The sequence below is a fragment of the Notamacropus eugenii genome, chromosome 7, assembly GCF_028372415.1.
Source record: "Notamacropus eugenii isolate mMacEug1 chromosome 7, mMacEug1.pri_v2, whole genome shotgun sequence".
In the NCBI taxonomy this organism is placed as follows: Eukaryota; Metazoa; Chordata; class Mammalia; order Diprotodontia; family Macropodidae; genus Notamacropus; species Notamacropus eugenii.
The window spans coordinates 140,345,018-140,369,959 of record NC_092878.1 but is presented as its reverse complement, the minus strand read 5'-3'; the positions used below and the strand labels follow the sequence as shown (position 1 = coordinate 140,369,959).

Below are 24,942 nucleotides of genomic sequence, written 5' to 3'. Positions count from 1 at the left end.
CAATGGCTTGTAAATCTGGAGTGTGTATATTTAGATTTTTTTTCTTAGAAGTGTCAAGGTATTTGGTTGGTGAATAGATAGAAATTCCAAGGCCTGTGTTATCACAGCTTTGGGCTGTGTTAAGTGTTTAAGAGTTGAGGGACTAGATGCTCAGTGAACAGAAATAGTCTCTGGGGACAGACGTGGGACCTGGTTACCTGCTGAATAACTTCAAGTCCACTTTTTTCAGTTTGCCACTGTTTGAATTTCTTCAAAGCTTCATCCACAGAAATTTCTCCAGTTTTTACTTTTTCTTGTAAAAGAATGAGTTCTTCTTGTCCAGAAGGAATGCAGCATTTCAGGGCAGTATAGCGTTGATTGTCCACTCCGATTCTATCTAGATTGATGCAAGGGAGAGAATTTTGAAACATAGTTAACATTTGGATATTTTTTGATTTCTCTCTTTAAGTATTCATCAGTAGTTGCAAAGAAAATCATTGCAGATGATTTATAACAAATGAACATGGGACATTAAAAATATGGAATTCCCTATACAGGGAGATGATCACAGCCTCTTCCCTTTGTGTTGCTGTCTAAGCTATCCACCAGCATCTGAGCAGCCATCTCAGACAAGCAGGCATGGAAAATGCAGAAACATTAGAGGATGATAGATGTAGCTTCCCTCTTCCACTCTTTCTTGTTGATTCAACACATGAGAAGGAAAAAACAGGAAAGGGGTCTTCTGAGGAGGCAAAACATTTCCAACTAGAGGCAATTAGATGGTGCTAGGTATAGAGCCCTGGACCTAAAGTTAGGAAGACCTGAGTTCAAATCTGACCACAGACACTTAGCAGCTATGTGACGTGGGGCAAAAAACTTTACCTCTGTCTGCCTCAGTTTGTTTCCTCAGTAGTAAGATGGGTTAAATAACAGTATCTACCTTCTAGGGGTTGTTGTGAAAATCAAATAAGGTTATATATGTATATGTATGTGTGTGTGTGTGTGTGTGTGTGTGTATAGCATTTAGCATGGTGCCTGGCACATAGTAAGTTCTTAATAAATACTTGTTTCCTTCCTTTCCCACTTCTTTTTGAAAATAATATTTTCCCCCAATTACTTGTCAAAATAGGTTTCAATATATATTTTTTAAAGTTTTGAATTCCAAATTCTGTTCCTTCCCCTCTTTTTCCTCTCCTCCTCTGGAGACTTAAGCAATCCAATAGAAGTTATACATGTGCAATCATGTAAAACATTTCCATATTAGTCATTTTGTCTGAAAAGGCTTGAACAAAAAAGGAAAGAAAGGAGGAAGAAAGAAAGAGAAAAAAAATAGTATCTGTATTCAGACAGTATCAATTCTTTCCCTGGAGGTGGATAGCATGTTTCATCATGAGCCCTTTGGAATTGTCTTGAATCATTATGTTGCTGGGAATAACTAAGTTATTCACAGTTTTTTCACTGTTCAGTATTGCTATTACTATGTACAGTGTTCTTGTGGTTCTGCTAACTTCACTTTGCCTTTATTTATTTAAGTCTTTCCAGATTTTCATGAAAGCATCCTGCTCATCATTTCTCATAGCACAATAGTATCCCCTTACAATCATATATCACAATTCGTTCAGCCATTCCCCAGTTGACCATCCTCAGTTTCCAATTCTCAGCCTCCACAAGAAGAGCTGCCATAAATCTTTTTTGTTCAAATAGGTCCTTTTCCTTTTTTGGGGGGGAGGGTATCTTTGCGATACAGATCTAGCAGTGGTATTGCACAGTTTCCCTTTCTCATTTGTAGAGATATATACAATCACTAGTAAATTATAATGAATCACATGATTTCAGAGTTGAAAGTGACCTCAGAAGTCATCTAATACAATTTTCCTCTTAGTAAGAATCCTTTCAACAACATCCTCTGCAACTAGACATAGAGTGTTTTCTTGGATATCTCCAGTAAAGAGTAATCCAGAATCTCCTCCTTTTTTTTTAGTGACAGTTGTCACTGAAAGAAAGTTTTTCTATACACAGGTCTAAGCCTTGTTCTTTGTCACACCCACTCCACTGTTCCTTGTTTTATCTTCTGGGGCTACACTGGAATAATCTAAGCCATCCTTTATGTGACAGCCCTTCAAATATTTGAACACAGGTCTCATGGCCCAAATGAGAGATTTCTCTTTTCCAGGATCAATATTCCAGGGACATTTTTTAAAACTAATCTTCATATGGCATGATCTTGAGACCTTTACCACCCCGGCTACTCTATTTTGAAACTTATTCATATTATTCTTAATATGTGATGCCCAGAACCTAAACCAATGCTATAAGACCAGTGCAAGGTATAAAAGGGGTATCACCTACCCAGATCTGCTCAATGTTCCTTCCTTAATGTAACCTAATATTGCATTTATCTTTTTCTTTCCATGTTACACTGTTAGCATGTAGAGTGGAGGTCCACCCAAATCTCTAGGTCCTGATTCAGATAAACTTCTGGCCAGTCATGAATTCTTTCTCTTGCGCTTTTGAAATGGATGTTTTTTTCCTTTAATCTAAGAGTATTTCATCTCTCCTTGTTCCATTTCATCATAATAGAGTTGGCACAATGTTGTAGGTTGTCAAGATTTTTTGAGATCTGGATTCTGTCATCTACTGTATAATTATTCCTCTTAACTAGCTACAGATTTGGTAAGAATGTCATCTATGTTTTTAGCTAAGTTATTGATAAAAATGTTGAAGAACACAGGGATAAGAAAAGAGACATAGGACTCTCCTTCCAAGTTGATATTAAAACAATGATTAGTCTTTCGATATAATATCACAAATTTCAAATATGCCTAATACCTAATAATCTGGCCAATATGTCTCCATCTTTCCTACAATAGTAGTAAGGGGACACAGTTACTGAAACAGAGAGAAGATACTGAAGTTTACACTTTCAGAGTTGGGAGTTACTCTGACTGAGCACATGGATTTTCTTCACTCATGCCCCACTGGGAAGTCTCCACAACAATACTGAGTGCATTGGTGAGAAAATGTGACTCAAGTTTATTGTAAGGGTCTGAAGTATTTATAACTTATGCATTTACTTTGATATATGTGATTTTTTTTTTGTTTTATAGTTAAGGAAATAGTTATGTTTAAGATGTAAAAGTATTATTCTCATGAGTGGCTGATTGTTTAAATACAACACAGTGATATTTAGCTCAGAGTTAAAATGATGGATAGAAGTTTATTCCCTCACAACAGGTTTTGCCCTAGGACCCTGGATGAATTTAGGTGTAATTTCATGGTGGTGGTCTTTTTCTGGGAAACTTGACCTTCTGTGTCCACATACCCTCTACGAGAGGTATGAGTTAACCACCTTTCAGTTTTTTCAGGACTCTAGAGTATAGATCATCTGGTTTGGGGACTTGAAATTATCAAGGACAGTTTGGTTCTCTCTCCTTTAATATCTTGTGCATACATTTCTTACTATCTACTAGTTGTTTTATTCTTTACAGTCCAAACAGACTTTGGAAGGGGAAAAAAGCATAATAAAAGCTGGGTAATTTTCTTTCTTTTTTACTTGAGCTGTCATTACATTATCCACCTCAAACGACATTCCCATTTTAAAATTCTCTTCTTCCCTCCAATAATGCTTTCAAAACCATTTTTTGTGTTTTTAATTTTATCAGCCTTAGTTCAGTATGAATTTATGCTTCAGATATTGTTCTTACACGCTTTTATATGCTTTTATCCTTTGTTACCTGCTGTTCAGGTGTTTTTCAGTTGTGCTTCACTTTTCATGACCTTATTTGGGGTTTTCTTGGCAAAGGTACTGGATTAGTTTTCCATTTCCTTCTCTAGCCCATTTTACAGATGAGGAAACTGAGGCAAACGGGTTAAGGAACTTGCCTAGGGTTACACAGTAAGTGTCTGAAGTTGTATTTGAACACAGGACATTGTCTTCCTTCTAGCACTCTATCTAGCAGTTACTTGTATTTGCTTCCATTGTTTGTATGTTTTTAAAAAATAAATTGCTTCTTGAGTTTCCTATGCTTCCACATTATTATATTTAGACAACTTCCCATTTATTCTTTTTTTTTTTGTCTTGAGAATATTGTTCTTGAGAGCTTTCATGTCTCTTAAGTTGACTTCTCTTGTATATTTCAGTTCAAGGGATGTTACTGATCACTCCTGTCCTCTGTTCTCCCAAAAATAAGACTGCATTTCAAGCCATACCTGACTTTCCTCATCTCTCCTATAAATTCCAATATGATGAGTCAGTCATCTCCCATCATCCCTTCCCATCATTTCCTTTGCCAAAACAAATTATTCCTCTACCTATTAAATGATGGAATTATCTTTAAAGTAAGTCAAGAAATGTTTGGCCTCTCTGCTTTTGCTTGAAAATACAAAAAGCTCCAACAGATGTCTACGAAATCAGCGTCCTTGATAATTACCATGTTATGGTGCCATGACAGGTTTTGTGGTCTGCTTCCTAAACTCTTCCTCTATTTTCTTTTTCTTTCTAGGCTGTTCTTAGCAAACACCAATGACCATATAACTTCTGTTTATGTGTCTGTGGATCATCAGCCAGATGTTCTCCGTCCCATTTCAACATTCTAGTTCTGACATTCTTTTGCAAAAGTATGGCTTTTATGTAAAATGCTACCCAGTCCCCAAGCTGCTTTAAACTATCCTGTTTCTTTTGAATTAAGCACTCTTTTAGAACAGTATTATAGTTACTCATCTTGTCAGTGATGTCTCTTTCAGGTCAATATGCCTCCTTGCATTTGGATATCTAGTTTATCTTCCTTGTTATCTCTGCTGTGTACCCTTGTGGTATTAGTATCAGAGGCCATGGTACATATTGCCCTTAGATAATGCCTTCTTGTGAATTTCTCAACTACTATTTTTATCCTTCATTCAAGCTACTATTTACGCAGGGGTTCTTAACCATTTTTTTTTTTTGGTATTATGGACCATTCAAATAACGTTTTCAAATAGTTGAAGAAAATGCTAAATTTCAGTTGGGTTAAGTGAAAATAAAAATGTAATTTTTTTGTTTCCAATCTTATAGACTCCATGAAATTTGTCAATGGACCTCAGGTGAAGAACTCCTGATTTATAGTATCTAGTATGGGATATACATGGACAATTTCCCTCTCCTTTACTCTTTTCAATCTGAAGTAATTTTGATTAGAATCTTCTACCTTTCAGTAAATATTTCACCCACTCTACAGATTCAGATGGGGAGAATCCACCAGTCCTCAAATGGTTGTTGCTTCTAAACACCTCGGTGTGGGCTTGGCTTTCATCAGCAAGATGTTGTAACATTCTCACTCTGAACTTGGAAAAGCATATTTAGGACTGGCATATATAGTGTCATCAGTGTTATTAAGGGATCAGAAGAGTATAAAAACATCTATCAGGACTTGGGGGCATTTTTTATAGTGACCCCTATTTTATTTTCCAAAGTCATTGCAAAGTATTACGTTTATAATTTATTATTAATAATATAAAGTGCTATTTTATGTCCTCAAAAGCATTTGGATAAATCTGATAAATTCCTTACTTGCTTGATTATTTCCTTTTTGGAAAAGTAGAGAAAATATGTTGAAGGAAACTATTAGAGTGGATCTGCATATGACCAATAAAATAGAACTGTCTGGAGAAATGAAGATGAAGGAAACCAAGCAGAAAAAAAATGACCATTCCACTTGAATATTTGAAAGAGATAAAATATTGTGCTTATTAAGACATGTGCCCAAGATGCAACTATTATCTCACTAATCTTCAATCTCTCCCCATTTATGTAGAATTTACAAGACACACCAACCAGTGGGAAGAGGGAAGACAGAAAGGCAAGGGCCAAGAAGGGCTCTAAGGTTGAAAAGTTGTTTTAAAAGTGGTACCATATTAAAAGGGAAGTTTCTCCTCCAGGATAAATATCCACATGGTGACGGAGAGTCAATCTGGCTCTGTCAGTTACAAGCTGTATTAACTCTAGGCAAGGGACTTAGACTGTGAAAGACTTTTGAATTTAAATTTAGGATTTTAACTTTTATCCTGAAGGAAATAGAGAACCCTTGAAGTTTCCTGTGTAAGTGTTTAGTGGGATGGAAAGAGAGGGAGGGGAGGCATGGTCAGACTTGTTATTTAGGAAATCCCTTTGGCAGCTCTATGGAGGATTACTGGAATGGGAGGTACCTTTCTTGTTGCCTAAAAATACACCCATGTCTCCTCCATGTTTAAAAACTCTTACGTGGTTTCACCATTCTTGCTAGTTATCATATGCTATTTCTTTTTCTTCTTTTTTCCAGTAGGAGGAGGGGTGAGAAAGGAAGAGAAAATAAATGTTTGCTAATTAAAAAAGAATTAAAATTTTAAAAATTGTTTAATGACTACCTTTTGCCTGTAGCATAAAATGTAAACTCCACAGAGAGGGTTTTAAAAATAATAGCTACCATTTATATATTTCTTTAAGGTTTGGAAAGCACTTTCTGAACATTATCTCATTTTGTCCTCACAACAACTCTGAGAGGCAGGTGTTATTTTTCCCATTTTCCAGGTAAGGGAACTGAGACTGACAATGATTGCTCATAGTCACATAGCTGGCAAGTTATCAGCTAGCATTTAAACTCAGGTCTTACCTACTCCAGGTCCAGAGCCTGAGTCACTGAGTCACTGAACTTCCCCTATCATATATATAAAACACTATGCAATCTGGCTATCACAGTACCTTTCCCATTTTATTTGATATCACACCTTTTCCCTTGTTCTCCATTCCAGAATTAATAAGTTGAGGACTGATGATAAAAATGTACTTCCATCCTCTTAGCCTGTATTTGTTCCATACATATATATATATACATGCTATTTACCTCAATACATGTAAGCTTCTTGAAGTCAGCTTTTCCCCCTAATATCTTTGTATCTTTCTCACTTGGCACATAGTAGGGGCTTAATAAATGCTTTTTGATTGGTGACTGATTTATATATTATCAGACATGGCAATTATGACCTGTCAACTGTTTTCCTGAGTTATGAGGGTTCTATGAGGAAAAGTGAGTGCAAATACTGAGGGTGACAGTGGTGTAGAAATAAAAACAGGTTAATAATCTTTTTTTAAAGAAAAAAATCCCTTTCACTGGAGAACTTTTTGGAGCAACAATGTTTAATTGTACCCACCTCTCTGTGACACAGGTGGCATTTTCTTGGCAAAGATATTGGAGTAGTTTGCCATTCCTTCTCCAGTTCATTTTACAGATAAGGAAACTGAGGCAAACAGGGTTAAGTGACTTGTCCAGGGCCACATAGTTAATAAGTGGCTGAGATCAGATTTGTACTTCCTCCAAGCCCTACTGAACTACTTAGTTGCCCTATAATAATAGTAGGTAGCATTTATAAAGCACTTTTAAGCTTGTGACACGCTCTGTACATGTGTTATCCAATTAGACTCTCACAGCAACCTGAGAGATAGGTGCTATTATTATCCCCATCATACAGATAAGGAACTTGAGAGTTTAAGGGACTTGACCAGCGCTACAGAGCTAGTCGTTGTATGAGGACAAATTAGAACTCAGGTCTTCCTAAATCTTGTGCCTAGGGGCTATATGGCCACTTCCCAGGTATCCAGATATGGGTAAGTCTTAAGGACTCTTAATGTCTCTTTCAACTCCAAGCAAGATAAGATGGTTCTATGAAATTACTACCCAATTTAAAGGGCCATCATACTGGTATTTTGGGGATTTTAATGAGTATTTCAACATTAATGGAAATTTGGATTCCCTCTTCTTTTTTCAAGGTTGTTTATTCACAACGCATTCCACGGTGAAATTTTCTCATAATTGTTTTTGTTTTTCACTATATAGGAACCTATGTTTGTTAATAGAAGTAGTGAATGTTTGAGTTGGTCACAGTATATGAGGGCATTCCTTTATAGTAGAATGAGACTGCTAGGGTTGGATATGAGTGACTGCTCTGACCACTAGGTACCTATTTGATTCTCTGAATTATTCAATTTTGCCATGCATGAGTGCTTGGATCTTGGAAGAACTTTCCCAGGATATTAAATTGAAGGAGAGCCAGAAATAAAGTGAGTATCATTTTTAGGAAAACCAGCACTGAGGGGGTTTTTACTTTCTGAAACTTCCCATACATACAAGAGTCCAATCGACAATTATCTTGATTCTTTGAAGAAATTTCTTGTCTTGTCTTTTCCTTTTGGAACTTCCGTGTCTCATGAACTACAAGATGTCAACACATTCTATATTCTAAATCCTTTTCTTCAGGAATGATGGAGCATGCAATCCTCAGGGAACTGGAGGAACACAACTAAGCCGTAGGGCTTACTGATTCAGCAGCAAAAGACATAGTTAGCAATCGAGAATCTGCTCTACACTGCACTTGTTCTCGACAAAGTTGCAAGCTCAAATTCAAAGAAAAAAATCATGAGTTGAATTACAATAGAATTCTAAGTAGTCTCCCTGCCAGGGCATGCATTTAAGGTTAGTGTATATGGATTCATCTTTCCTAGTCTGTGCCTGTTACCCTGGCACTTCATGCTTGGTTCTCCTCTGGCTGATGGTGAATTCTTTTCTACCATGAAGCTGAAATCTTCTTTCCTTATGGAAACTCATAAAATAAGCATCCACCCAGAAACAAACCCCTCTGCTAGTCAGACACAACACTAACAATCCACCCAAACATTTTAATCACCTCAAAGCTCCAGACTTCAGCTACTAAAACATAATCAAACTAAGTTAGATATGATTTATGTTCATTTTTCCCTGACTGGACTCTGATGGAGATTTTAATAGATAGGGAGATGTCCAAAAGGTAAGGAATATTTCATAGGTGGAGAAACTAAGGGACTCAGAACTAGTAATGGGACAACTGAGAGGAGACTCTAATCAACATCATTCTGAGATAGCTACTCTTTTTAGTGATAATTGCTATACACTGACACTCACATTTGGCTCCTACTGTTTATGGCTCTGTAAAAAAAAAAACAACAGTCAGTTAGTAAGCACTTATTAGGTGTATGAGTTGTTCAGTCCTGGGCAAAAGCAAAAAGTATTTCCTGCCTTTAAGAAATTTTATTCTTAAATTTAAATTAAATTAAATTTAAAATTTAGATATTCTTAAACAACATGTTTAACATACGGCTAAATACAAAATGAGAGACAATGCTATGGATCCAGCCTCAAAATCAGGAAAACCTTGGTTTAAGGCTCACCTCTGATACATAGTGACTTCATTATCCTGGGCAAGACACTTAATTTCTCTTTACTTCAGTTTCCTCGTCCATAAAATGGGGATAATAATAGGACCTACTCTGGGGTTATTGTGGGGATCAAACGAGTAAATAATTGTAAAGTCCAAAGCACAGTGTCAGTGACTGGCACATAGTGAGTTCTATATAAATGCTAGCTTTTATCATTATTATTGTTTAACTTTTCAGTGTACCTAATAACCGTATAAGGTGAGAAGTTGAAGGGAAGATGCTATTTCCGCTGGTAGAAGGTGTTTCCTCCCTACAAGTGTCTTATTTTGATGAACTATTAGGTCTCTACTAAAATAAATACAAAATAATTTTGGGGGGACACCAGCAGCTGAAGGACTCAGGAAAGGTCTGGATGTAGGAGGCAAGCATCACTTGAGCTGTGTTTTGAAGGAAGCAAGAAATTCTAAGAAATAGGAGGGAGGGAGGAGTGTGTTACAGGCATGGGGAATATGGAGACAAGGAGTCTCCTGTAAGAGGGACAATACATAGGTCCATATAATATGTGAATATGTGAAGCATATGAAGAACTTTATATCTGATTCTTGAGGTAATTTGGACCTATCAGAGGTTTTTGAGGAGAGGATTGACATGATTTTCCATCAGAAAGCTAAAAATTTTGATGAATTGCTGGCAGACTAGCATCAAAGCATGGAAATGTGAATATATGAAAGGAAAGGATAGCCAAAAGCAACACACAGAAGAAACCAAACCATCTAGAGCAACTTGTGACCCATTAATTACTCAGTAGGATCTTTTAAGCTACTGTTATGCATTCAGAATATTATTGTATGGGCAACATTCTTTATTGTTCATAGATTTGTGTTCCATCTTTGATACTTATTAGTTGTGTGACCCTGGGTAACCTACTTAGACTTTCTGAGCCTCAGTTTTCTGAGCTCTAAAATTGTACTATTAATATCTATCTCAATGTGAGAATATGAGATTCAAATGTGATATGGCATGTAAAATTGTAAAAAGCTACCTATATACATGTCATTTGTTATTATTATTCAATTATGGTCTCCCAATATATTACCGCAGAAGTTATTGATAATGCATTTTTGCTTTTTGTTAATGTAATTTTGCTTCTTAATGGAAAGATATTTCCCACCTGTTAATAGGACCATCAATCACCTCTGTGTTTCCAGAAATGAATATACCTTTCTTGAATTGAATGGCATCAGTTCACCCAAGCAAGTCAGCACTTACATATTCTAATTATTTGGCAGTCTGTTGATTATATTTTTTAATTTTTTAAAGTGGAATAGGAAGGGGTGGAACAGGAAGAGATAGGGCTGGAGCAGAGCTGAGAAGAACTTGGTCAAATTAGTCAAGAGAGCAATCAGAGCTGGGAAAGGCAGCAACCAGCATGAGTGAGAGAGCTTGTTTGTGACTTTGTTTAAGGGAGCTGGTTTGTGGGAAGCCTAATAGAGGGAAGCCTTGGGGATCGTGTTGCCCTCTGCATTGTTGTTGTGTATAGATTTCTTTGTTACTATGATGGATTTGGTTGTCTGGTGTCTGAATAAATGTTTTGGTTCTGTCTTCCATGTGGAGAGTCTGTTGTATTTTGAGATTCAGAATTGCACTGGGATATTCATATCCACTGCAGGCACTGTGAATATTGGTATTGGTGTTACAGATGGTATCTATTATTATGAATCTTAACATAATTTAATTCAAAATAATTTATTTGAGAGCACCTCTCACTTAAGAGCTGGACAATATATTGATCCATTTCTCCTGGTAAATGTCTCATTCTTCCTGTCCTTCAAGGCCCAATCCCTTCATGTAACTGACCCATCAGAACCTTAGAACCTTCCCTCACTTGAAAATCTTAAGTCTGCCTCAAAGTTTTCATAGCCCCTTGTTTCTCTCCTTTGTACTTATCTCATTTTCCCTTAGATTCCAGTTAGGTAGAACTTAGGTAGATAGAGTGCTGGGCCTAGAGGTTTCGAGTTCAAATCTGGCCTAAGACACTTATTAGATGTGTAACTCTGGGCAAGTCACTCAATCTACACCCTAGTTTCAAGTGTAAAATAGGGATACTGGAGGGGTTTGCTGTTTCCTTCTCCAGCTCATTTTATAGTTGAGTAAACTAATGCAAACTGGGTTAAGTAACTCGCCCAGGTTCATACATCAATAAGTATCTGAGGTCAAATATAAACTCAAATCCTTTTAATTCTAGACCCAACACTTACCTCCAGGGTTATAATAAGGAGCAAATGAGATAATATTTGTAAAGCTCTTAGCAAAGTTCTTGGTATGTAATAGGTGAAATATAAATGCTATCTATTATTATTGCTATTATTATTAGTGTATATGATTTGTCTTCATTTATAAATGGGATATTCCTTCAGGTTAGAGAGTGAGTAAATCATCTCTGTATTTCCAGAAATGAATATACATTTCTTGAATTGGATTGCATCATTTTGCATGAGCAAGTCAGCACTTATATATTCTAACTATTGAGCAATCTGCTGATTATATTTTTTAATTTTTTAACTGAATTAAAAACAATTTTTAAAGTGAATTAAAATAATTAACAGAAATCTCTTTTTTAATCACTCTTCAACCCCCTCCTAAGTTTGTTAATTATGGAAGAAATGGGGATTGCCTTCAGGAAACCCTTTTCTTGGTTTGCTTAGCAAAGACCCATACCTCTCTATCTCCCTGGGGAAGTATCATACCCTATAACCTCATCTAGTGCATTAGAGAATGAATCAGATGGATCAGAGGCTGTCCTGGTTAAATCCTCATTAGATTTCATTTTGCAATACCGTCACTTTCCTATTGTCTTGTCACTTTTTTCTTCAGTTGAAGAAATAGAAAGTTCCCTAGTGAGAATTCCCACCAGTAGGATCCTCCATTAGTCATGAGTCCTATAACTTTGAGCAAAAAATTTATCCTCTTTGTGACTCACTGTCTTGATCAATAATGTGAAAGGTGAAGGGGGGACTAAATGATCTCTAAGGTACTTTAAGGATCCTTAATTTCATACTTGCTGCATCTGTGTAGATTACAACCTTTTTTTTTTTTTTTGCCCTAATAGATGTCCCTTATGAATTGTTTCAGCCAAAGGAAAAATGTGTCACCTGGTGGTCAACCCTGATAGGCTTGTCAGTAGATAATCAACAGATATGCAAGACATTGTTGGGTACATCCTTAAAGCCTTTAGAGATGAGCAGAATCAGGTAAAGCTTGGACTTTGTGGTCCTGACTTTTACAAAATGCCACAATGATGTGTTGAGCTTTTTCTGTCCCTGTGTTTATATACAGTAGAAAATAATTGAAACTATGATAATTGAATAATTGCTGTGTGAATATTTAAGGATGCTTTCCTTTCAAGGAGCTCAAATCACTCCATATACACTCCCAGATTAATTCTTAAAATAGTCCTCTGAGATATTTTGGGGGGACCCAGTGGGTATAATAATCTTGTCTGTTCCATCCGGCCTCTGCAACAATTGTCGGGATCCCAATTACATAACAGCTTCATCTACCTGGAGGACTTCCATTTCTTTTCTTTCAAAATTGCAGGTCCAGAGGGAGAAGAGAAGTAGATTTTAAGAAAATAAATGCCTTATCTCCAACTATGATGAAATCACCAAAAATCAAGAACCCATCAATTACATGAGTTTATGACAGTAAAGTAACCCGTGGGCAAAATATCTAGGTGCCATATGATAGTCTGTGATGAGTTTTATTATGTTTTGCATTGAAATCCTTTCTTTTTTATGAAAGATTACTCTAAGAACTAAGAACTTGTCCTGGATTAGCACTTGAATTGATGAATGTGGACACATTTAAAATCGCTTCCATTTTTTAAAACTTTGCAATATCACTGAAAGCACAAACAGACCTGGAAATAGAAGTCAGGGATGCTGTGTGATCAGGAGGAAACCAGATCTCAGTGAAAACCAGAAGACGGAAGAAATGGGAAAGAAGAAGGTTTAAGATGAAGGCATTTATTGTAGGCTTTCCAACGGTGGAGTGTTGGGTAGTTCTGAAGTGAAATACTGGGGTGAGGTTGGTTAAGGAGGAGGGAGATAGGAGTAATGGAGAGGAAAGCTGTGAATAGGGAATTTTTCAAACAGAAGTGGCAAACCACTAATCAGGTATGTTATTGTGGGAATTATTTTCAGGTATGAATTAGACTAGATGGCCCCTGGAGTCCCTTCCAACTTTCATATTAAAAAATTCTATTCTGAGACATGCATTTATGTATCAGGGGTTTGTAATTACTGGGTTGGAGATAGTATGAAAGGAGAAGCACATGTTCATCATTGAAGAATGAGTCCAAGTAGGATATCATTCACTGGGTGGGTGGGGGTAGTCTAGTTGAGGGAGGCAGGTGATTAGGATGTTGAGGCTTGCCTCAAGGTTCAATCTGGTAGCAGATAGTCACCTTTATTTGTAAAAAATGGAGGGTAGGCTCTGGCATCAGGATCTTTTCAGGTATTAATGAGTCTCATTATGTTCTAGAAGAAAAGATATCTTTCTTTCTTGTCTTTCTTCATGCCAATGTACCCAGTCACAAATGTGTTTGGGCAGCTGCTCTCAAATACCTGGTTCATTTGATTTTCTTCTTTGTGCATGTACAGATAATAGCTTGGGGTGGTGATGTCATATGGTTTGAGACCTGGGCCATTGCAAAAGCTAATTGAATTTTTGGGGCTAACTAGTAAATTAGTCTTCACCCTTTGAACTTTTTCTTTAAAATAAAATAACCACAACAATAACAACAAACTTCCATCAGTAGACAATGAGAAACAGTTTCCTTATTTCTTTGCTCCACATCTTAAGAAGAGATGGAGAGCATCTATTGCCTCCTTCCATTGTTCTCTTGATGCTGGGTTTGTGCTGAACTTCAGAGGAAAATACTGTCTTTGAGCTGATGGGAAATGAAACATATGGTTCCAACTGTTCAGTGTGGATTGGATGTCAAGTATTTCTTGTTAAACACCCCCCTCAAAAAAAAAAAACAAAAACAGAAGGGAAATCTAATGTCTGCTTCAAATTTGGTGAAAGAGCAAAGGGATTAAATGGAGAATCAATTCATTAGTATGTAGACTGGATGAGTTCTTATCCATCAGCCAAGTAAACATCCAGAGTTTTTTCCAAATTCAAAAATTCTTTAAAAAATTGTCTTTTTAATTTAAGACTGTTCTTTGGTGATCTAGTGAACCTGGAGGATCCCTTCTCAGAAAAATTCTTTTAAATGTATACAATGCATAATATTATAAAGAAAATCAATTATACTAAAACACAATTATCAAAATATGAAAAAAGAAGATCTTGAGTTAAGAATCCCTAGTCTAAGTATTTAGAAAAAATTGGTCCCAATGCATGTCTCAGAGTACTTAGTTTTCTGTATTCCCTTGATGTAGCAGGTGGAGAGCCAGGCTTAGGAACAGAAGTCAGAGGTTCAAGTTTTTATGTGACATATCCTGGCTGTGTGACCCTGGGCAAGTCACTTAACCTTTCAATATCTCATAAGACTATATGGTCATTCAGTTTGAGGTGTAGGTTTGGAAAGGATCTTGGGGCCATCAAACACAATCACCTAATTTTAAATATGAGATGACTGAGGCTCATGGAGTTAAGTGACATGTCCAAGGTTCAAAAGGTACACAATATCAGAGAAGAGGTTTTGTGACTCCAGATGCACAGGACAATATGTTCCTTCATACTGTGTTACAGAACAGGTTTCAGCCTGCATAAGTAGAAGGTATTTCCTCATTGGGAATGGCTTATATTAATGATATCATAGGTCTAGTATGAAAAATAATATCTAGGTAACCAAACCACATTCTCCCAAGTCCATTTCTGACTTTCTTGGGTAAACATATTACTTTTGTTTCACTGTTCTTCCTGAGAAGGATATTTGGAATACAACTTAACCAATGCAAAATTACATGAAGCTAACCAAGTATCTGCTTTTGTTCCCTAGCTAGGCAGCTTTTGTCAGGATCAGGAAGTCAAGGAAATATTCCCATGATGGTTTTCCAGAAACAGTTGGAAATACTGTTCAGTTTCAGTACCTGACTTTTTGACAGGAGCCTGAAGCTTGTCACCATCATGCTGGGGTCTGGTGGTCTTCTGCTGAAACACTGAAAAACACAGAGATGCCATTACTCACTGTGCCCAAACATATCAGCCCTCTTGTAGACATCTCGGTGCAGCTAAATTGCTGTACATCATTTTCTCTACTGACAATTCTTGACATGTTCTTTTTTCCTGAGTAGGAGGACTATTAAGTTTTCGATTCTGTCATTTGTACCACTGATTAGTCATGTCAAATAGCTTTTTCTTTGTCTAGAGTAGCATCTTGCTGATGCCAGACCTCACTGATTTACTGAAATCATGATATTTTATTTTGTTAACAGGTAAAGAAAACCTAAGACCCTTAAAAATGCTAAAGCCAATACTTAGATAGTATTAAATTTGCATTGAAATGATTCATGCTTCCCACCTTCCTCTCCCCCACCCTGTGCTCAGCAAGGCTGATGACTATTTTTCCTTAAGTAAAGCAAATGATGCATTTTATAGATGGAACAATTGAAATAATCTTTAAATATTTTTGGTGTTTCAAATTTTATTTTTATTAAGAACTTAATCATCAGTACACACAAAACTTTCAGTATTTGAAGAACAAGAAAATATTGTATGAGAAATTGTGAACATCTTAAAGGAAAGCTTCTTAATGTGTGTGTGGAGGAAGTGTTGACAGGTGGTTAGTGATAGAAATGCAAAAAAAAAAGAGCATGAATAAAACAAAACATCCACAAAAGAAACAAAATGAAAGGTAGAATAGGATACACAGATATAACCTTATTTGATGTCTCTGCTAAGTTGGTGTTCTGAGTAATCTGGGTGGGGGAAGGGTAGGAGGGAGCAACCAGACATTTGATTTCACAGAACCTCAGAATATGAGAGTTGGAAGATGCTCATCAGCCATCTAGTCCAACCACAACTGAAAAAAGGAATTCCCACTCCCATTCCTATTCTGCCTTTTTGGGGACAAACAGAACAAATCAACTTGTGTCTTTCACATGATGATCTTCAAATATTTCAGCCAGCTCTCATGTCAACCTTTGCTGCCCCCAACTCCCTTATTACATGGTATAAGGAGATGTCCTTCCCTTCCATGTGGACTTTGTACTCATTATTTTTAAACTGATAGAGTTGTATGATGAAAAGAAAATGTAGATGACAAGTGTAGGGAATTCTTGATATAGACACTCCCTCTATCAATACAGGTCAGAACTTGATCTTTATCTTAAAATCATGAAGAGTTGCCTGGAGTCATGAGAAGTGACTCAACTTAATCATGGTTACAGAAACTGTATATGTCAAAGGCTGGACTTGATCCTAAGTTTTCCTGATTCTGAGGATAGCTCTACCTTGGCTACAATATCAGATTATCTTGCTTTGTTCTCATTAGGTCTCACATCAGACCTGCTAGGTAGCTCTTCTCATCTCCTTTTATAGATGAAGGAGAGACAGCCTTGCATGCTAGATGTCAAATGAAAACTCATGAAATTTTGTAAACCTTTGGTAAGTGCATTCCAATGTAGCCCATATATGCCTTGAGGTTCCTTATCCTAACTTCTACTTCCCCTAATTAGTTGGGTCTCCAAAGCTTGGTTACCTCTTCCCTTGGAGATTCAAAGTGTACCCTTGATGGGTCAGGAGTGATTTCCTAATTCCAATGGCTCGAGACCTTACTGTTGTGTCTTCTCCTGAAGATTATCAGTTTAGAATTATTTAGTCAGACAACCTTATGTGCTTTTTTTAGAAAGGAGACAGAGTAGGCACAGTTGGAATGAAATATCTGCCCTAAATGTTTGTGCCCATTTTCCCCAAAGTACAGCATCAAGGGAAAACTGAACATAAGGGCAAAGCGCTTTCTGGTTTTCGAAAATCCTTTTGTCCTATTTGTGTGATAACTAAAGAATTTCCTTTAAGCATGATGAATCTCTGTCCATATCCTTGACTCCTTATGCAGACACTATCATGAGCTAATCCAAGGACACTTTTTAAGTCACCAATGGGAATCTACCATTTTCTAAGAAGCTAAAAGATCCTCCTTCAGTCATAGGTGTTGGGGAGGAGACCTGGCCAAAGCTAATGCTGGGACCTTTCTCTCCCCTTTCTGAAATGCTTTTTCCTTGGGAATATGATTTAAAATCATACTCACTCCAATTTCTGGAAGAAACAAACCAAAAAACCCTCCAACTTCAGCTAATTTGATGTTCCTATACAGAACCCAGAGTTTATAACAGAATGCCACAGATAATTGAAACAGATCTCTTGTCTGGCATCCTATCACTTCATCAAATGACTTACAAAGTTGGTTGTAAAGTGGGCCTCTAAACTTATACTCCTAAATGCTTAACATAAGTATAAGAAAGACAGTGTAATATAGATGATTAAATGGGTAGCCTTAGACTCAGGAAGCCCTGAGTTCAGATTCTGTCTCTGACACATATTAACTCTGTGACCCTAAGCAAATTGTTCAGCCTCTCAATGATCCTAAGGGTAAACTTGATCTGATCCTTTAGGGAGAACAGAGTGATCTGGAGACCAATCTATACTTGTCTGAAGCTGGTTTAGTTTCTGGGGGTGAAGGATCTTATATCAGACTCTTCTTCAAGACCTGGAAACACAGATCTGTTCTCTCTAAAATCTTTTCCCAAAGTTGATCTCTAGTCTTTGACCTCCCCACCTGCTGCTCTGACTACTAGCCATGGCACTTTTGGATTATTTTAGCTAGTATTTGTATACACCTTTCTTCCTCCCTTACTTGTTTTCCACTATATCCAGGGCCATTTCCATTCATCCTGATCTATATCTGGCCACCCGACCCAAATGGCTCTGAGGAGAAAGTGGGGCTGGTGATTTTGCACATCCCTCCCTCACTTAAATCCAATTCACTTGCAAGTCATGGTATCACCTTCCTGATGTCATGGTGCTCTTAGAGCCCCGTGATAATCATCTAAGATGGGTTGTTAATCTGAATCATTGCAGTGAGTCCCCATCATGGGAGTTCTCTATACCATTGAAATCATAGATCTGGACAAAATCAAGAGCATATAAGTTACATTCCAAATAACAAAAGAAGGTGTGTGAAGTACTAGTGAAAAGAAAATGTCAAGGAAAACAATAGTTGTGCCAAATAAACAGTTTTGAAAACAGTTTTGAGGAGTAATTAATATAATTTTCTTAAAACACAAAATTTCCGAGGAAAATCTATGCACATCTGGTACAGTTTATAAGCAAAAGGAAACTTGATATCTCAGATTGATTATTTGAAAAAGGCTAAAAGATAATTTTCTCATGAAACTAATGGGTGAGTGTGGTTTAATATTTTGCTAAAAGAGTATATAGTCTATGGTCCTATTGACTAATGCATAATTTGGAGGATTTAAAAAATCCATTTTTTTGACCACTTCAAAATATTTTTTAAAGAACACAATGCTTTTAATATTTTAATACCATCTTTAATTTTCATTCTTTGCCAATATTGTTAAGATAATGGCTGGGAGTGCCTGGTATCAAAAATCTGCCGACATCATCAATTTGGGAAACAACATGAATCCAAAGTAGAGATTTAGTCAATAAAGCCTCTAATTGAAAAGTGTAGTAATTGATAAGTTTGGAAGATTCTGCTGAGTTTTGCAACCACTAATTAATCAGAAATGGATTTGGTCTTCAGTCTGTTCAATTTGTTAAAAACCACTTTGCTCCTTGAATTTTGCTGAAATACCTTTAATTGACATCAAACACTCAGCATGAGTGAAATACAGTCAATGCACATTAACTGTTTATAGAATGAATGGGCACATACATATACTGTGATGGTGAGATCTATTAGGCAGTGATGGGCCAGCTTGGAGAATCCTTGCCAGGGAAAGATGGGATGAATATATGGGGGTGTTCTTAATAAATTCATCTAGTTGCCTCAACACCTGTACTGTGACATAACATCCAGTTGTCAATACTAATTCTTGGCTTCCCAGAGGGTTATTTATGTGACTTGGTTTGGGATGGGATATGGGGTAACCTTCTCTCTGTACTACCTTGAATTCTGGAGTCTTATTCCCTACATGATCTTGACAGACTAGACCACTGAGTTGAATCTAGTGTAATGAAAACCATTTATTGGTTTTTTAAAGATTTGCTTTAGTTTTTTATTTTTATGTCATTTCCCCTTAGACTCCTGGATTGTACTGAACATGCCTATACATATATTTTTAAAGGGAAACATTGATGTACAGCCAAGAGAGAAGTGATTATGTCTGACAGTCTAGACTACATTCTACAGTCATCGTCCCATACATACCCTTAACATTGCTTTGGGACTGAAATTGGTTGGCATCATTAATTGATTTGATTTCTGAACTTTTAGTGCTGTTTTTGTTTACGTTATTGTAAACACTGTATTAGTGTTCTGTTTTTTTGCTTAGATTCTCTTTATAAATTCATGTCTCCTCATGTTTCCTGAAATTCCTCACATTCATCCATTCTTACGGTGCAATAAGATCCCAATATATTGTTACACCACAATTTGTTTGGCTTCTTTGTCTTAGTTTTTTTTTTTTCCCCTGCCATAAAAATGCTTTTTAAAAATATTATGGATTAATGGGATTTCCTCCTCTGTATTTGAACTTCTTGGGCTATATGGTCAGCACTGATATCACTGAAGGAAAGGCTATTCAATAATTCAGTGAATTTCCTTCCTTCCTTCCTTCCTTCCTTCCTTCCTTCCTTCCTTCCTTCCTTCCTTCCTTCCTTCCTTCCTTCCTTTCTTCCTTCCTTCCTTCCTTCCTTCCTTCCTTTTTATCTCTTTCTGATAATTCTTTAATCTATTGATCACAACTACAAAGAATGTTGATCACTAGTAAAGAAAAAAAATCTAGGGTAGGTTCTCAAAGATTGCTAGTTTATGGTTAAGAATGATCAACCATATAATTTATATTTAAAAAAAGTAAGATTCTATCCAATGAGGACAAATTATTTCTAAAACTCTGTAGCTCTTGATTTTCCAAACAAATATCAGGATAAGGATCTTCATTCTTTTTTAATTAACAACTTAATTTAAATTATTTTATGTTTCTGTTAAACCTGATGGACAAAGTGAAAACTGAATCCCTTATCCTGCCCCAACTGGACACTTATGAAAACATTGCAATTTAAGTCAAATATCTGAAAAACATTTAAAAATTATTTGATAAAATGAAGTATATAATTTCAGATTCATACAAATTCATGCATTTCTCTACAGAAATAAGCTTCGTAAAATTTTAATATTCCATCTGATTAAAAAAATCAACCTTAATGAAAGTTCTATCTTCCCCCAGAATACAAATGTTGATATCAGAGGTATCACTTTTACATATGTCAATGTGACACATTTACAAAACAACACAGCTGTTACTGCTATGAATACTAATCAATAGAATGCTATATTTAAGTCTTCTGTACAGAAAAAATGCTAGGAATAATGTCAAAATAAATGTATGTATGTGTGTATATATGCATATATACGTGTGTATGTATAGATACACATATATGTAAGGGGTTGGGCATACAGTGTATATATGGTGTGTATACATGTACACACATATGTACATGAGTGTAGTGTATATGTCTGTATGTACGTATGTATATACTACAACTACTGAGAGGAGGAGGGAACCTACACTTGATGGCTGCTAAAAACTGTTTCACATAAGAATAAAGCTAAGAACAAGGCTCTTGTATTCAGTACTTTTCTGCACATTCCATTTATTAAAAATAAACAAACATACAAAAGTATGGTTATGCTATTTCTACCTAACATTCAAACAACCTGGTCCTATAAAAACAATATGGTAGTACTTACATAATAGAATATGAACTACTTGATTTTGCAGTGTTCATTTGAAGCTGTTGCATAACTGGAAGGACCTGCTTCCCAAGGAAAGGTTTTACTTCCTAGATTTTTAACCTCGCAAGGTGACTAGTCATTCGCTAATAGCATCCACAATCCCCATTCAGGTAGGCTGCTGGCATAGATCTTTTTCTGTCTAGTGGGGCGATGTTTCCCAATTAATTTCTAAAGCAATGCTAATAGCAATCTACAAAAAACAAAACCAAACAAACTGTATCAGGGAGAATGAATGATATATGCTGCTACAAGCCTGAGCCCTAGACCTTTCTTATTCCTTTATAGTCACAACGTGGGCAGGTCAAGAGCAGTGCTGTCCTTGAACATGGAGGAATGCTTGCCTAGAAGGTGTGAGTTTAATACAAATCATAGTTACTAAAGCAAATTAAAATCTCTTTAACATAAAATGTCAATAGAATAGGTGGATGTCTCACTGACTATCAGAGGAGTCTGAACTATTAGAAAATGAAGAATATTTTTTCCCTTTTTTCTCCTCCTTTTTCTTTTCCTTCTTTTGGGATTGGCTTCTTTTGTTCTGAAGTGTCTTCTTCAACAGAACTAGATGAATAAGACCTTTTTTCCTTTTCTTTTTCAATTTAAATTTCTCTGTTTTCTTTTTCTTTTTTTCTTCCCACTTGTATTTTTTCTCAGGCAAAGTCTAAAATGTATTGAGTCTCTCAACATCTTCCTCACTGTCCTCATTACTTGTGCTGCTGACATCTAAAATTGTATCTCTTTTGGGTTTATTTAGAGAAAATTATGACTTTCAAAAGTCAGATGACCAGTTATATTGTGGATCAATTCATAGAAGACTTCTCTTATTCTTTGTATTGATTACATATGTCATTTCTTATAGCACAGTACTATTAAATTATATTCATGAACCATAACCTGTTTAGCCATTCCCAAATTGAATGGAATCTGAGATATCTGGCTTCAAAATCATTGGTTTTCTTAACATGCTGCAATGCTTCTCCAACTGCCATTTTATTTTGATAGTCACAGTTTTTACATCCAATTATGATACTGTCCTTGGTGCCACCTCAGGAGTTGAATTACATCAGTCTTGACATTCTTGTTATAAATGAAATCAGGAAGGAAGTTACAACCAAATGGAAAGATGGCTCACAGATACTTTTTAATGATCTCTAAAGAATTAAAATTGAATATCACCTTGAGGGCAATGTCATATGGTCTGAGTAGGCATGGGTGAGCAGATGCAACATATAACCAATGATGAACTTTGGCAGGGTCATGGTTCAGGAAAAGGGCCTTCTATGAATTTTCTGGCATTAATTTCAAATTGTTTCCAAAAAGGTTGAAACAACAGCTATAATAAGTCTGTTGGTATACTTTTTTCTCCATATACTCCCTTACATCGACCATTTCCATCTTTATCACTTGAATGAAGGGTATGCATTTAAACTTGAGTTGGCTTTTACTAATATTGATCGTATTAATAATTGAGCATTATTTCCTATGGTTGTTAACAGTTGGCATTTCTTGAAAATTCTTTCTGTGCTCTGAGTGCTTAATATTTTTTTCTAAACACCACTTTCTTTGGATATCAGAATCTTTCTAGAGAGGTGGAAGTTAAGAGGGAAAAATTAAAGTCTTGGGACCAAAGAATAAACATGTGCTTAGGTACAGGAAGAGGGAGGTATGGTTCAGAAGGAGGGAAAATAGATCCAGAAGGTTTAGTAAACTGTAAGCCAAAACTTCAAGAAGTGAAGAAAATAAATGTTATCTTGGATTAAATGAAGTGTGTCATAAAAGGAGGAATAAGGTGGTAATAGTCTCACTGCCTTTTGTTTGGAACATATATGTGGGGTGATGTGTTTGGTTTCATGAACCGCATTTTATGAAGGGCATTGACATGTTGGTGTGAGTCTAGACTAGAGGAAGGCCCAGGATGGTCGGGAGCCTTGGGTTCATGGCACACGAGTATTGGTTAAAGGAATGAAATGAATTCTTTAGCCTAGAGAAGACTTAGCACAGGACGTGATAGCTATTTTCAGAAGAAATATCATGAATAATACAGGTTTCAAACAGATGACCTGCAGACCACATGTAACCCACGACAATCCTGAGTGAGGCCCAAAACAGATTAAAGTTTAATTGGGAAATATTTAATGGAATAAAAATATAATGAAAATTGACAATGTTAAAATATGGATTTCTCAATCAATATGTGACCAGCAGGGATCCTTATATCTGATGTGGAAGAAAGATTAGTTTTTTTTCTTTTTTGATTTGGCTGCAGAAGGAAGAACAAAGAAGACCAATAGGTAAAAGTTCTAAAAAGGCAATTTGAGGCTGGAGGTCAGGAAAACAACTTCCTGATAACTAGATTATACAGTGGTAGAGTGGGAGATAGTGAGTCAGTTCATCCTCAATGGAATTCTCCCAACAAAGTCTAATTAATAATATGCAATACTTTTTTCCATCTATGAGTTGGAATATCCTTTCTTCTACCTCTAAAATTTTGTGACTCTATGGCTGTGTGCATGATGACTTTCCCCTACGTTTAGTGGTGAAATGGATAAAGCAATGGATTTTGAATCAAGAAGTTTTGAGTTCAAACGTTGCATCAGACATTTCCTAGCTCTGTGGCTCTGGGCAAGACACTTAACCTTTATCTGCTTCAGTTTCCTCGTTTGTAAAACGGGGACAACAATAGCATGTACCTTCCAGGATTATTTTGAAGTTTGAATGAGATAAGGTTAGTAAAACAATATGTAAATCTTAAAAGTACTAGGTAAAGATGAGGATTGATGATGCAAATACTTTCTTATTGGACATAAGTTTCAGATCTTTTATCCCTTGGTCTCCTTTCCTCTGAATATGTTCCAGTTGTCCATTTATCAGCTAAAATGAGATGCTCACAGTTGAACACAATGCTCCAGAAATTTTCTAACCAGTTCAGTATAAAGGGGACTATTATCCCTTCTTTCTTAGAATGTTTTATTTCTCTAGCAGTAGCCTCAGATTACATTAGCTATTTTTGTTACCCCCATAACACTGTTGACTCATGCTGAGTCAAATGGCAAAAAAGAAATAAAAACGAAAACAACAAAACTCCCATATTGTTTTCTTCATCACCCGCATTCTCCTCCTCCTCACTATCATTATAATGAACATTTATATAACGCTTTAACATTTGCGATACATTTTCCTTATAATGTTTCTCCTCCTTAAATATTGTTACTCATAAGGAAACAGGTTATTTATGTTCCCACGGTCATGTAGCTTTTAACTATATGAAGCAGGATATGAACTCAGGATTCCCATTCCAAGTCCAGCTGTAGCTAAATCTTCCCTCTCTTGTACTTGTGCAGTTGATTTTTTAGAAACTAAATGTAGGACACTATCTTTATGCAGTTTAATGATTATTTTCACTGATAAGAAAGCTAATAGTTTAATAAGGGAAAAATGTTTCAGCTAATTGACTTTGGGCATAATAAAGAGAACAATTCAGAGAATGACTAATTATTCTTTCTTTCCTATAGATATCAGCAGACATTCCGTGCCACTAACATTGGAATAGAAACCCTTCCTTTCTTCAAATCTCTCTCTCTCTCTCTTTCTCTCTCTCTCTCTCTCTCTCTCTCTCTCTCTCTCTCTCTCTCTCTCTCTCTCTCTCTCTCTCTCTCTGTCTCTGGCTTTCTCTGTATGGGTTTGCAAATGTATATATCTATATATATCATATATATATATATATCTGCATATATACATGCACATGCATACCCACATCTGTATGCATACAGATTTT

At 36.2% G+C, this 24,942-nt stretch overlaps 1 protein-coding gene across 1 annotated transcript in view; it reads right to left on the bottom strand.

Annotated features, from left to right (window-relative positions):
- BANK1 (B cell scaffold protein with ankyrin repeats 1) overlaps positions 1-24,942 on the bottom strand; it is a 393,466-nt gene that overhangs the window by 11,775 nt on the left and 356,749 nt on the right. The window contains exons 11-12 of the mRNA XM_072624985.1: positions 15,280-15,348; positions 198-376 (exon numbers count right to left, since the gene is read on the bottom strand). Coding sequence (XP_072481086.1) covers positions 198-376; positions 15,280-15,348 — 248 coding nt within the window. The remainder of the gene's footprint in view (positions 1-197; positions 377-15,279; positions 15,349-24,942) is intronic.